General features: G+C 40.8%; 1 protein-coding gene across 1 annotated transcript in view; it reads right to left on the minus strand.

Moving 5' to 3' along the window:
• The window catches only part of ZW10 (zw10 kinetochore protein), a 37,598-nt gene extending 23,737 nt beyond the window's left edge, over positions 1-13,861 (minus strand). Inside the window, exons 1-7 of the mRNA XM_084893729.1 lie at positions 13,663-13,861; positions 11,519-11,653; positions 4,949-5,050; positions 4,694-4,771; positions 3,609-3,768; positions 2,199-2,351; positions 1,144-1,335 (exon numbers count right to left, since the gene is read on the minus strand). Coding sequence (XP_084749855.1) covers positions 1,144-1,335; positions 2,199-2,351; positions 3,609-3,768; positions 4,694-4,771; positions 4,949-5,050; positions 11,519-11,653; positions 13,663-13,767 — 925 coding nt within the window. The 5' untranslated portion in view covers positions 13,768-13,861. The remainder of the gene's footprint in view (positions 1-1,143; positions 1,336-2,198; positions 2,352-3,608; positions 3,769-4,693; positions 4,772-4,948; positions 5,051-11,518; positions 11,654-13,662) is intronic.
• Between the last annotated feature and the right edge of the window lie 1,372 nt (positions 13,862-15,233).

Genomic DNA, 15,233 nt, shown 5'->3' on the forward strand with positions numbered 1-15,233 from the left:
CAGACATTACAAGGCAGTGTATTTCAAATACATTTTTTTAAACCACTACCCTAAAGATTTAATGTGAAATATGGGTGTTTGGGATAATAGTATTTAATATAGAAAGGAGATAAGATTTTTAGAAAAATAAAAAACTTCAGAGTTGCCCAAAAGTAAAATACAATGCCTCAAGAGAAAATGATCCTCTCACTAAAGGTGCTCAGTTTGGTTTTATGGTCAATTGATGGAAGTGTTATAGAGGAGATATTCGGATTCTGGTTTCTTTCAATCCTTGGATATTTTGTTTAAAACACTGCTTATATCTAATAAAAATAAACGTGTATTTATTATCTCCCTAAATGAAGGAACAAGAAAACTACCTGGGATTTTGCTAATTTATACAAGCCTTGAGATTTTTTTATTATCTACTATCAAAATTAGAAAGAATTCCTTGCATATTTATTCCCTATGTACTAGTATATGACTGCCAAGAAGACATATAAACTATAGTAGAATTTCTGTTTTAGTCTCTCCACAGCAAGAATGCTTGATTTAAACATTCAATAAGACAACTGAGAAAAGAAAAAAAAAGGTATGTCAAACTGACTAAACAAAAAACAAACCAACACAAAAAATATTAAAACACCAGAAGAAACTTTACTTTTATTAGTATGACAACCAAAAAATGATTTAAGCAATACAGAAACTGGCTATTTCATATGTGAATATATAAAGACCTAAACAATAGTTTCTGTTGGATGTCATTCATTTCCTACATTAACCCTAGTTTGTTTATGTCACATGAAAGGACTTTCCCACCAAAATATGTAATCCAGCACTTGGTTCATTTCTGTTTCTCCTATAATAAGAGCAAGAGTTCCAAAATATGAAGTTACTAGAAGTCAAGGGCATCCTAGAATTCAACTAAGCATTACAAACATAGAATCTGGGGTAACAATGATAACCTTACCTGTCAATATAGGGCAGAGAAGAAATACAAAGTAGAACAAGAAATAAGAAGGTAACTACTTTTTTTCCATGGCATATCCTCACCTCTAATCTTCTACTCAGATTGTGGTTATTTTATCTATTTTGAAATAGTATTTACTTTAAAAAACCATAATGACTTTTCCAAAATATAAAAAAACCCTTGGAGATACATACCTAGAAGATGTTTCTGCAGCACTTCCAGTACCAGTCTGACCTTTGCAAAAACTTCAGATGGTGACGGATGCTCCAAGTCAGTCATCACAGATTCAAAACGTATGATGATGAGGTTAGGCTGGCTCTCTACCACAGCAGAAAGGGAGGGGCAAGATATCAGAGGCCTAAGGATGTACTTCAGCAGCATCTGCCCTGAAAAATTATATGAACACTCATGAAAAATCACTAGAATAAACTTTTATATAAAAGTGTGTAAAAAAAAATATGAGTTTAACAGTAAAAAAAAAAAATGACATTACACACCATACATTATGCACTGAAGGTTTTCCCACTGAAGTTTCCCAGATTATCTACAGATTTTTATTTAAGTTATTAAAAAAAAAAGATAAACAGCAGCAGCTAGTTTAAAAAAACAAAGAAAAGTAACATAGCCCTTAAGAAAAAGGCTAATACTTATGACAATTCCATCTGATAAATCATGAGGCCAAACCCTACGATATATCATCAATGTCATCCAGAGAATCCTATATAATAAACGTGTAATATGCAAATTGACCCTAATGGCGGAAAAACCAAAAACAACTGGTTGCTATGATGTGCACTGACCACCAGGGGACAGATACTCAATGCAGGAGAATGCAGGAGCTGCCCACTGGTGGTCAATGCGCTCCCACAGGGGGAAACGCCACTCAGCCAGAAGCCGGGCTCATGGCTGGCAACTGCAGCAGTGGTGGCAGGAGCCTCTCCTGCCTCTGTGGCAGCACTAAGAATGTCCAACTGACGCCTTGCCTAAGCCATCAGTCGGACATCCCCAGAGGGCTCCCGGGCTGCCAGAGGGATGTCTGACTGCCAGCTTAGGCCTGTCCCTCATAAGTGGACATCCCCAGAGAGGTCCTGGACTACAAGAGGGCACAGGCTAGGCTCTGGGACCTCCCCCGTCACCCCCAAGTGCACAAATTTCTGTGTATCAGGCCTCTAGTATTTTATATTTTCTGTCATTCTTTTAATACTGGACCTGAGAGTTCATGTAAATGGAACAAAGCAGTGTCCCTTACCAAATGATTTAAGCTTGATATATAGCTCTCCAAGAATAGAAAATGCCAAGAGGACAGAACTGGTTGGTGGCATAGGGGGCTTCTCTTCATTTTGAGATTGTTCAGTGCATAAGTAAAGTTCTGTTTGTAAGCAAGATTCCAAGTTGCTGGTATCTAAGAAAAAGGGAAAAAATATCAGCTGTCTCAGCAATGCAAGATATTCCTACTTCTATTCCTCAGGGCCCATTCTCTACACAGGTCCTAAATATGTAGTTGTACTACAATACACTTCCAATGCAACCAAATGTTATTACATATATGTCCTTGGCATCATTTTAAAACAGAAAATTGCATTTTTAGTATGTTCAAATAATCAAACTAAGTGCAAAAACAGATGATGCGCCTACAATATATGCTGTTAAATATGTACTGAATGACTAAATGAAGGCAAGGAATGAAAGTGAGACCCTACTTTCACGTAAGACCTCTTTTTTGTTCTTTGTTACTGTTTCAAACAATTGTTAAAAAAAAAAAAAAAAAAAAAAAACATGCTATCTTTTCGTAATTTTACAGTTTGCTTAGAAATAGAATCTAAAAATTTCCAGATTCTTTCCTTTAAAATAGATACCTAAAATACGTGTGTGTGTGTGTGTGTGTATGTGTATGGAGGCCAAAGTGAATATGGGAAAGGGAACAAGAAGAGACTGTGAGGTATCCCCTGAAACAGACTAAATTTTAAGAGTAGTGTTGAAAAAATATATCAGGTTTAATGCCATGTCCTTTACATACTATTAATAGTATACCCTGAAAGGTTTCATTTTTGTGTCTCGGATTGAATTGAAGGGGTCTCGGATCCAGAGATGGGCAGAGGGGCTGAGAATAGTTATACAAATAAATGCCAGGGCCAGAGTTATACTATTTCTTCATCTGGCAAAGCACCCCATCTCATGATTTTATCACTATTTTCCCTCAAAGACAGAGAAAAATTGAGCCAAATCCCTGTCTCACTGATCCCAGTCTTCTTTCCTCAGCAAGAGAGAATAGCTGAACAGCTTCTTTAAGCTCTCTTGCCAAGACAGACTGTTGGGATTAGGGCTTGTGGGGAACAAGATCATCCTACTGTGCAATGGAAGCTTTGTGTGGTCTTTCATACCTTCACCACATGGACCCCACCCACCCAATAAGCTTCTCTCTTCTCTGCCCCTTCCTACTGAAAGGGACAGACAGAGAGATGTAAAGGAAATAAAGTGAAGACGCTTTAGAGACCCAAATGAATTCACCCTAACAAACATTTGGACTAATATGAGAACTCAATATAGATTTGCAAGGTAGATATCTCTCATATACCAATAGAAAATATTTAGCATATATTCAGAGGCCAAACTGGTCCAGGCAGATTAAGCAAAGCAGTCCACCTGAGGTCAGCAGCACCTTTTGATGGTGGGAACTTCCACACAATCAGTTTCTGCCACTCTTCGCCAAGGTGATAGAGTATGTTCTGTTTCTGTACAGTGAGCTCCATGCTGAGAGATTTTAACATTTTTAAATCAAAGCATTTTCTGGATTTTAATAACTTCAAGCATTTCTGTGCCTAGAAGTGAAATGGAATCATTGTCAAACATTCCATCTGGATTTAGGGCAATTAGAATATCCTATATAATAAAAAGCCTAATATGCTAAGTATCCAACCATTCGACCAGTCACTATGATGCACACTGACCACGAGGGAGCAGGTGCTCCAACAGGTAGGTTAGCTTGCTGCTGGGGTCCAGCTATTGGGACTGGGAGAGATGGGCCGGACCCGCTCTGGAGCCCTCCCGCAGTCCCTCCCTGGCTGGGACTGTGGACCAGTGGGGTCCCTCGGCCTGGCCTGTGCCCACTTCCAATCTAGGACCCCTCGAGGGATGTCAGAGAGCTGGTTTCAGCCCTATCACCATAGGCCAGGCCAAGGGACCCCACTGGTACACAAATCCATGCACCGGGCCTCTATTTTTATATGATAAGGAATAGATAGAACAAACTTGGCTAAAAACTAAAATAGTAGTAATTGTTCATGCTTTATTTTTATTATTTTAAAAAAATATATTTTTATTGATTTCAGAAAGGAATGGAGAAGAAGAGATAGAAACATCAATATGAATCACTGATCCACTGCCTCTTGCACACACCCCCACTGAAGACCAAGCCTGCAACCCAGGCATGTGTCCCCGACTGGAATCAAACCTGGGACCCTTCAGTCCACAGACGCTCTACCCACTGAGCCAAACTTACTAGGGCTGTTCATGCTTTAGAGCACATGTGTCAAACACAAGGCCCGCGGGCCAAATCCAGCCCGCCAGGCCTTGCAATGTGGCCCGCACCGCGCTGTCATCACTGCACTCCGCTGTCAGTGTATGACATTGTCAGTTTATGACTGTTCAGTAAACCATTCGGCCCGCGATTTAGGCTGGATTTTAGATTTTGGCCCCTTCTCTGATTGAGTTCGACACCCCTACTTTAGAGAAAGAATTTGATACCTCTTCTAGACGCAAAGCAGCAGTGACATACTTCTTCTCTGCTAATGCACTATTATATTCTTCAATAGCTGTAGAAAACTGAAAAGATAGTAGTTATTAGGTATTTTATTTTATATACCCATGATTTCAAGTCTGGCTGCTTATTTTTAAATTATGAAAAATATCATAGAATGAAGACAGACATTTAATAAGACCAAGAAAAAAAAATTACTTTCTCCCCACCAAAACACTAAAGTTCAATTTGAAGTTACTGACCTCTTGTAGCTGTTTAAGCAAACTTAGAACTACTGAGTCTTTTTCCAACTGTTGCTTCAAGTCTGTAAATTCAGCAGTTGATACGTGAAGATCCCGGCGGACCTAATTCACACATCAAAGACAAGTATATTTAAAGCTATACTATATCTAAGAAATAAAGCATCCACACCTAATCAATAAGCCTTATTAGGTGAATATAACCCATGTTGAAATTTAAATGCTAATTAAGATTGGGATGTTATAGGAAGAGACCTTAAGTGGTCCACTTAGTCCAAATCCTTATATTCAGGAATGCCCATCCCCACCAACAAAATATCCTCGGGTCACCATCTATTCTTAGTTTAAGCTGTTATCCCATCAGAGCTCATTCACCTAGATTACTAGAACGGTATCCCCATTGCCAATTCATTCTACAGGAGGACAGCTCTTAGAAAGATTTTCTTATGTTGAGTCAGAATCCACCTCCCATTTTGTCCCACCTTTTCAGGAACTTTTTAATATCAATTATTTTCTTTCCTTGTTATATCTTTAGCTCTCACTATTTCACCCTTCATTCATGAAATACCTACTAAAGCATGGTTCCTCCCATCATATTTATGTATGTTAAAATTTCCCATTTTTAAGAAAAAATTTCCTCCACTGCAGCAATCATGCTATTGCTTAGCAGCTACATTATTTCTTTCTATCCTATAACTTACAAGTTCCTTGCAAGAGTGACCCATATTCATTGTCCTTACTTTCTCACCTCTCATTCACTCTATAACACATTAATCTAGTTTCTACTAGATCACCATTCCCCTAAAACTATTCCAAAACAATTGGTGCCAATCAAATCCTTATTGCTAAATCCAAAGCATGTGTCATCAATTTAGACTACACATTTATCAGTACAGTTACTTTTCTTCCCTCAGTTCTGTGACACCATCTCTGATTTTCTCCCTTTTCTTTAGCCATTTCTTCTCATTTCCTTTTGGGAGCTTCATTCCCCCTCTGGCCACTCATACATATTGATATTCCTTTCTCCCTAGCCTTCCTACTCTGAACCAGTGGTTCCCAAAATATAAACTTTTTTTTCTTTATTTCTCTCCAGCAATGACTGGAGACATTCTGACTTGTCACAGGAGTTCTGGCATCTAGTGAGTAGAGATCAGGGATATTGCTAAACATCTTACAATGAACAGGATAACTTCCACAACAAAAAATTACCCAGCCCCAAGTATCAACAGTGTCTGTGTTGAGAAACACTATGCTATACACTCTCTCTGGGCAACCTCATTCATTCCCATGACTTCACATTTCAAGTGCTGTTATCTCAAGTCCACATCATTTTCCTAACCCAAACAAGGACATGGATGGAGTGATGTGCAAGCTGTTCATTAAAATCCATTTTCCCACTCTCCCACAGTAGCAATACATGACTACCCAACTAGATTAAATGTTCTAGTGTCCTTCACAATTGACTGTGACCATGGGTCTAAGAGCTTACCAATCCTATATAATAAAAGCAAATATGCAAATCAACTGAACAGAGGAACCACCAGTGGAAGGATTGGTAGCTATAATGTGCACTGACAACCAGGGGGCAGATGCTCAATGCAGGAGCTTCCCCCAGCCCACAGGTCCCAGGCCAGCCAAGGATGCCAGTGAGGGCCCCTATCCACAGATCCACCCTGGTCACCGACCAGGTCTAGGGACGCTACCCATGCACAAATTTTGTGCACCGGGCCTCTAGTGGAATATAAGCAGAAGTGAAGTGCACCATTTCCAAGTCTGAATCTTAAAAAAATAGGTGTGCCTTCTCTATGCATTCTCTTTGCCTTTAACCTCCAGCTATAATCTGCACATGGGGAAAAGAACAACTTCAACCATGCAAACAACCACAAAGTCATAGAGTCATGCTCTCAAACTATAAAATATATATATAGCACTTGGTGAACTGTATTAAAGTGCAGATTCTAATTCAGTAGGTCAGGGATGGGCCTGAGTGCCTCAGTTTCCAACAAGCCACTAAAAGCTGCCAATTCTGCTTCTCTACACACTGCTGGAAAACAATTATTTAGGGAACTCTCACATTTCTACACTATCTTGGAAATGAAGCAATAACTAGTCTTTAGTTCTAGACTATTTTTTCAAGGATGTTTCTATATTAAGCAACTTAGAAAATAAGAGATGGTGTTTCCCTCCAAAGCAAAAAGTAGGCATGCATACTACCCAGGTTTCCTAAACTGAGTGCTCTTCTATAATACATCCACTGCACACTGCCCTTTAGGAACTGGGGCTTGGGACACTGCAAAAATGCTCACACCGTGGCTACTGCTGTGAATAATAAACTAATCTTCATCTCACACCCAAGGAGACCCATGTATTCTAATAGCATCCATGAAACAGTGGCAGACTAATACTGACTTGTAAATGGTTAAAACCTCAGATCTGCCGAAACCGGTTTGGCTCAGTGGATAGACCATCAGCCTGTGGACTGAAAGGTCCCAGGTTCGATTCCGGTCAAGGGCATGTACCTTGGTTGCAGGCACATCCCCAGTAGGGGGTGTGCAAGAGGCAGCTGATTGATGATTCTCTCTCATCGATGTTTCTAAATCTCTATCTCTCTCTCTTCCTCTCTGTAAAAAATCAATAAAATATATTTTTTTAAAAAGTTTAAAACTTCAGATCTCCACAGTTCCTGACACAGACTACTAGAGTAACTGGGCCCTAGGTTGTAGAATTAGACTGCTAGCCTAGATTACTACAAATAAAAAATATGTCTCTTGTTTGAGCCATTGCATTTCAAGTTCACTCACCCTGATTTCTCACTGTCTCTCTTTCTTCCTTTCTTTATATATATATATATATATATATATTTTTTTAAATATATATATATATATATATATATATATATATATATATATATATATTTTAATGATTTTTTTACAGAGAGGAAGCGAGAGGGATAGCGAGTTAGAAACATCGATGAGAGAGAAACATCAATTAGCTGCCTCCTGCACACCCCGCTACTGGGGATATGCCTGCAACCAAGGTACATGCCCTTGACTTGAATCGAACTTGGGACCCTTGAGTCTGAAGACCGAAGCTCTACCCACTGAGCCAAACCAGTTTTTGGCTCTCTTTATCTTAATACAATTCAACTGTGCAACTCCATTTGGATACCCCTTAGAAACCTTTTGTTTAAACTCATTTCCCTTACAAAAACCTATCCCTTCCCTAGGTTCTCTATTTTAATGAATGGCATCAATGATCAAGTTTCCCAATTATCCTTGGCTCCTCTATCTTTCACTCCCTACATCAACAAGTCCAAAAGATCCTATTCTCTTAAATGTCAATAGGATTGGCCCACTTTTCTCCATCCCCACTGCCACTGACTTCAGAGCAGGTCACCAGCTTGTCTTGCATGATATTTTTTTTTCACATTTCTCAGCTTTTTTTTTTTTTAATTTAAATTCTTTATTGTTGAAAGTATTATATATGTCTCCTTTTCCCCCACTGACCTTTCCCTGCCAGCTCCCACTCCACAGCACTTGCCTTTGCTGCCCCCCTACTGTCTGTGTCTATTGGTTATGCTTATATGCATGCATACAAGTCCTTTGGTTGATCACTTACCATCCCTTCCCATTCTCCCTGCTTTTCCGCAACAGTTTTAACAGTCTGTTCAATGTTTCTATGTCTCTAGATCTATTATTGTTCATCAGATTATGTTGTTCATTATATTCCACAAATGAGTGTGGTCATCTGATATTTATCTTTCTCTGTCTGGCTTATTTCGCTTAGCATAATGCTCTCCAGGTCCATCCAAGCTATTGCAAATGGTAATAGTTCTTTCTTTTTTACAGCAGTGTAATATTCCATTGTAGATGCACCATAGATTTTTAATCCACTCATCTGCTGATGGGCACTTATGCTGTTTTCAAATCTTGGTTATTGTAAATTGTGCTGCTATGAACATAGGGGTGCATATATTCTTTTTGATTGGTGTTTCTGATTTCTTGGGATATATTCATAGGAGTGGGATTACTGAGTCAAATGGGAGATGCAATTTTAATTTTTTGAAGAAACATCATACTGTTTTCTTGCCTGATTACTTTAACTGCCTTCTCATTTCCATCTCTCAATTTCCTGGTGTCCTTTCTTCAAACTCTAAGCAAAATGGGATTCCTAAAATTCAAATCTGATGTCACTCCTTGCTTAAAATCCTCCATTGTTTCCACAGTCCCATTGAGACATCCATACTGCCTACAGCAGGGGTCGGGAATGTCTGGCCTGCAGGCTGTATAAGACCCGCAAAGTCATTTGGTCTATTCCTACCAAGGCATTACGAGTAAGTTAATTAAATGTTTGACCAAATATAGCAGGCTAATTTTTAAGTTGATAATTTTGTATGGCCTGTGAATGATGTTATAAATATCCAAATGGCCCTTGAGAGAAAAAAGGTCCCCCACCCCTAACCTACACAGCGATACAAGATCCTTGCTGACCTTTCTAATCTCATCTCATGTCCCTTCCCACCAAACCCTCTAAAGAGTCATATGGAATATTTGCAACTCTCCCAAGTGACATCTCTCCATTACTCCCATGCTTCTGCAATGCTGCCCCCTCTATCAAACTATAACACTCTTCCTAACTCTTCTGCCTAATTATCTATCACTTCAGATTTTGGTTTGGACACTATACCCTGGAGAAAGCCATCCAGAACTACATCTCCTCTCTCTAACTTCATTATTACAATTTAGTATGTATCATGTTATTTTATTCATTTATAGCAGGCATAAGATTCACATTTTAAAATAAAAAACTTTAGTACTGCAACTATCAGTGTCCTGGCACCTTATAGATATTAAACAAATATACCAAATAACTGGATAAACCCCTTTATAATATCTACCTATTCAATCTAATTCCTCTTCTCTAGCCATACATTTGAATCTTTCTCTTGTACAATAGGGCTACAAATCTTGAAAGTTTCTTACTAAAGCCAAACACCTCAGCTTCTTTCACTGTTCTTCAGATGGTGTGGTGTTCAGGCCTGGACCTTCTCATTTAGACCAGCCATCTTTCAAAATAATACAACCAGAACTAAATAAATTTCACCAGCCATAATCTGGCCAGCAAGAGGTACAAAGCCCTTTAAGCTCCTGTTCCAGACACTTCATTTCTGAACGTACAGCCCAAGATTGCAATATTGACTTCATTAATCAAACAAATACATATAGGAAATATTAGTTGAACTGTGCAAATTTGTAGAGTAACAGATTTATTTTTATTAAAACTTCAATGAGGCCTAGCCGGTTTGGCTCACTGGATAGAGCGATAGCCTGGGAACTAAAGGGTCCCAGGTTCGATTCCGGTCAAGGGCATGTACCTTGGTTGCAGGCATATCCCCAGTAGAGGATGTACAGAAGCAGATGATTGATGCTTCTCTCTCATTGATGTTTCTAACTCTATCTCTCTCCCTTCCTCTCTGTAAAAAAAATCAATAAAATATATTTTTTTAAAAATTCAATGAGAACGAATGGTATACTAGCTATTGAACAGAGTTTTCCAGGTAAACTAATGGTTTTTCCCCCTTATGATGCAAATTTTATAGAGAATTTGAAAACACATCTGTTCATGTTCATTCTTTAGTAACTATCACAAAGAAAAGAGATTTGGTGTTGTTCTTAGGTCCTTTAGAATACCTCAACATCCTGATTTTGGATACCAATGAGCCCTGAATGATAATTTAAAAATAGATGCTGAAGACATCAAACTGATTATTTCTTTCAACTGCCTGTTTTTCCTATGAGGAAACTGAATAGGAAAAATATTGGTGAGATAATGTAAGGGGAAAATGTATTTTAAAATTACAAAGCAGATATTTCTGTTTCCAGACCAGCTTGCTTCTCATTGTGATGACATCACTCTGGCGAACATAGTAAACATTCTTAAAACCTGCCAGACTCTTGATAAGAACTTTAGCAAGCACTAGTCCCAAAGTGACATAGTACCAGATGAGCAAGTATTCTGTGTGTCCAGGGAAAGTAGCTTTCTACACAAAGCAGAGTGTTGTCTGGCAAACCAGGCCAACCTGCCAGAGAAGGCCAAGAGACAAAGACTGTGCTGAAGTGTGAATGTGTTAAGGCCAGCTGCAGATATAAGAGACTGATAGCCATCAGAGATTCAAGTATTTGGCCCTGGCCAGTGTCACTCAGTGATTAGAGCATGTGGCCACTCACCAAAGGGTCACAGGTTCGATTCCTGGTCAAGGGCACATACCTGGGTTGCAGGTTCAATCCTTGCCCCTGGTCGAGGTGAGTGCCATAGGCAACCAATGTGTCTCTATCACATCTGTATTTCTCTCACCCATTCCCCTTTCCACTCTCTCTCTAAATGTCAATAGAAAAAATATCCTTGGGTAAAGACTAATAAATAAATAAATATATAAATAAAATAATCCAATTCAACTTCCATCTACCAGCAAGGAAAGTGAGGCCTTGAAAAGTTGTATAGAACTGAATTGTCTCAGGAATCAGGATGCTAAACTGTCTCCCTATAAACCTGTATATAAAAAACTCTTCTTACCTCACTCTCTATTCTGGATTTCAGCAGGTCAATATCATCAGACAGCTTATCCACTTGGGTAATCAGGTCCTGTGCACTTTGCATGCTAGGCAGGAATTCACTGTACTTCTTGCTAATCATGTTACACACTTCACCCTGTAAGACAGAAACATTCCAATATGATGAGCAATATGTTAAAAATAAAAATGTTATGTCTTCCATGTTGGAGACTTCTTGCCAGTTCCCACACCCATTCACTTTCCTTCCAAATCAGTGGGTTTCTTTGAAAAACACATTTCTCCCACTGTTAAAGGACCGGTAACATTACTGCAGTGCAAAAAGACAATGGCCACCGAATCTCAACAGTGCCCAAGAATTATGTACAAATGCCAGAAAAGAGAAAGAAAGGCTGGAAGTGCTCATGTTGAACAATTATCAGCGCAGAGGATAACCACCAATTTCAAGCATACATCTAACTGAAAAGAAATTAAATGGAAAAATTAAATCCATAATCTATATCTCAATCAATTTATGAATTTCAAGCTTCTCACTTATAAAATGTAAGGCCTAGTTTAACCCTAAGATGATGAGTTCCATCGTCTCTTTTCATTCAAATAACTTAATGAACATCTTGAATACTTTCTGCATCGAATTACTCAAGGCTTTGGGAGATACAGAATAAATTATGTTCGCCCACACATATGTTCTGTTTAGTAGAAAATACAGTACACACTAAAGCAACCAGAACAGCCCTAACCGGTTTGGCTTGGTGGATAGAGCTGTCAGCCTGCGAACTCAAGGGTCCCAAGTTCAATTCCAGTCAAGGGCATGTACCTTGGTTGTGGGCACATCCCCAGTGAGGGGAGTGGGGGGAGGGGGTGTGTGTGCAGGAGGCAGCTGATTGTTTCTGTCTTGCTCTCCCTCTCCCTTCCTCTCTGTAAAATATCAATAAAATATATAATAAGTAAATAAATAAATAAGTAAGTAAGTAAAGCAATCAGAACAGAGAAATGCAATACAGGGACAGAGTTCCAGTCCCCTGAGGGGATCCTTCTCCCACAGAAAAACACATCTGAGATGGAACTTAAAACATGGGTCAAAACACACCTAAAAGAAGGAGAAATGGCAACATAAGCAAAATTAATGAACTGGTGGGAAGGGGGGTGGGGGGGGAATGGGCCTGTCTGGGGTATAGAAAGCACTTCTCAACCGGCTGAAGGTTCAAGTGGGGAAAGAAACCCCTGCGAGGATGGGTGAGTCGGGCCCCGGGCACACAGACAGGAGCCCCGCGAGGGTGGCTTCCTCCTCTGTCCTCGGTCCAGCAGATAAAGGTGCTGAAGAAATCTACCCCTTAGCAAAGAAGAGATGCCAGAGACATGGATCGTTAACGTTAGTTAAGCATATCTGGGTCCTTTTTAAAAGCCTGTGTGTGCCTTCCTGGCACCACGCCACGCGCCACGCCTGCTGCCTTCCGTCCAGGTGCGCCCAGGCCGGCAGCAGAGGTGTGGCCCGCGCCGGCCCCGCCACCCCGGCGGCCCCGAGGGCAAGTGCGTGCGGCTCGCGCCTTCCATCCTTCCGTCGGTCTCCATCGCAAGATCAAACAGCAGGGTCCGCAGAAGAGCCACCCGCGTGTTTTCAACACTCGGCACAGCCTCAAGGGCGCGGGGATGGAGAAGAGATAAACACGGGGATATGTGTCCACAAGGAAAGTTTCGGTGCGGAGGATGGTGCAGTTCTATTCTCTCCGTCAACAACCCGCACAGAGTGGGTGCAGGAAACGAGCGCTCCCAGCCGGAGAGGCGTCCGGTCTCCGCGGCTCTCCCTCCCACACGCTCCTCCCCGACCCATCGCGGCCGCCGACCCTGGTCTCCTCCGTCCCCCTCCGGGTCCCGACCCCGTAGCTCCCCAGCCGAACTCCCCGGTATCACCGCTCCCTCCCCGCCGACCCAGGCCGCCTCGGCCCCAACCTTTATCTGGGTTTCCCTCCACAGTCCTCCCAACGCACAGCCTTCCAGCCTTCCTGCCCCTCGTCCTCCCCACCCAGCCCCACACCGGACTCGGCCGCACCCACGCTGTCCGCCCTTAGCCCCTGTCTCCTCCGTCCCGTCCCCCAGGGATCCCGCGTCCCTTTTCAGTCTGCCAGCCAACGGCTTCCCCGCCTGCACCTTGATCTCCTCCACCCGCCGGGTCAGGTGGCTGATCCGAGTGCCCAGATCCTCCTTCTCCAGGCTCCCCGAGTGCGCCAGAACTTCCGTCACGAACGAAGCCATCCCCGCGACAGGGACAGACGCTCACAAAGTCACTCTCCGCAGCCAGCGCGGCAGCGCCAGTCCCGCCAGCAGCCAGGGCGCGCAGCCTACTGGGAAATGAAGTCTCGCGGGGCCCTGACTGCTGCGAGGAAGACGGCGGCAGCACTACAACTCCCAGTAGGCACCGCAACTCGCCTAGCATGGAAATTTCCACGGCGTCTCGTAAGTGACAAACTTAGTAGACGCGGGTTTTTTCTGTACATTTCAAAACTTGCGTTTTCCCGATGGTCTTTCACTAGAAGAAATAAATAAAATGTTTTTATTTACTAACCACTTTTAACTGAACTTTTCTCCATTTCAAACGCTTACCTGTGAAATTTGCCTGGCTAGAAGACCCGACAAACCCATTTTGAACTTTTTTCGTTAAATATTCACTGACCATCACAGTCTAAATGAATGGTGCCCTCTAGAGTTGTGTGGAGAAGTGGAGTCATCTCCTTTAAGTAAAAGTCCGTCTAGTTGCATAGTTTATATTACATTAATATACATGCAAACATGTATATTACATATTTGTACATATACATATATTACATCTGCAAACACATTACCGTTATATTACCTAGGTCTGTGTGGACTAGAACAAGATACTCAGCACATTTTATCAGATAATACAATAAATTTTATAAAAAGCTTTTAAAAGTTATTTCATTATTTAAATATGTTACATACTAAAATAAGTTAATAATATATGAACAGTATGATTAGTTTTTATAAAATTAAAGAGACATAGATACGTATATAGAGGTAAAAGATGTATTCCAAATTATTAATTCTAAGTGGTGGACTTATGGTATTTATTCTCTTTCCACGTTCTTCTGTTTTACTGCAAAAACATTCACTGCTTTAATTAAAATGTTATCTTTAATTTTTTTTAAATTGTCTTCAACCCCAAAAAGATGCTGATACTAAGGACCTTGTCAATACATACATACATACACACATAATCACATACACACATATAATTTTTTTATTGATTTCAGAGAGGGAGAGAGATAGAAACATCAATGATGAGAATCATTGATAGCTGCCTCCTGCACACTCCACACTGGGGATCAAGCCCACAACCCAGGTATGTGTCCCGACTGGGAATCAAACCGTGACCTCCTGCTTCATAGGTCATGCTCAACTGCTGAGCGACACAGTCAAGGAAGGGCCTTGTCAAATTTAAGTGTCTGTGGGGCGATCTGTTCATCCTAGTGAGGCAAGGGCAGCTTCCTGTGACATGAGCAAAGGAGATGAAACTGGGATTGATGCAGGAGGCACCAAGCACAGTCATGACATTCTAGGAAGTTCCTCTTCTGAAAACCAAATTAACTTCTGTTTGGGAGACATCAGCCTCACTTTAAATTATAAATACTGATAATAATAAATGCCCAGTGAGAAAGAAGGACCTGCAGACATAATTCCTGAAAACGTGTATTATATAT

The sequence above is a fragment of the Pipistrellus hanaki genome (assembly GCF_964339955.1).
Source record: "Pipistrellus hanaki genome assembly, chromosome: 9".
In the NCBI taxonomy this organism is placed as follows: Eukaryota; Metazoa; Chordata; class Mammalia; order Chiroptera; family Vespertilionidae; genus Pipistrellus; species Pipistrellus hanaki.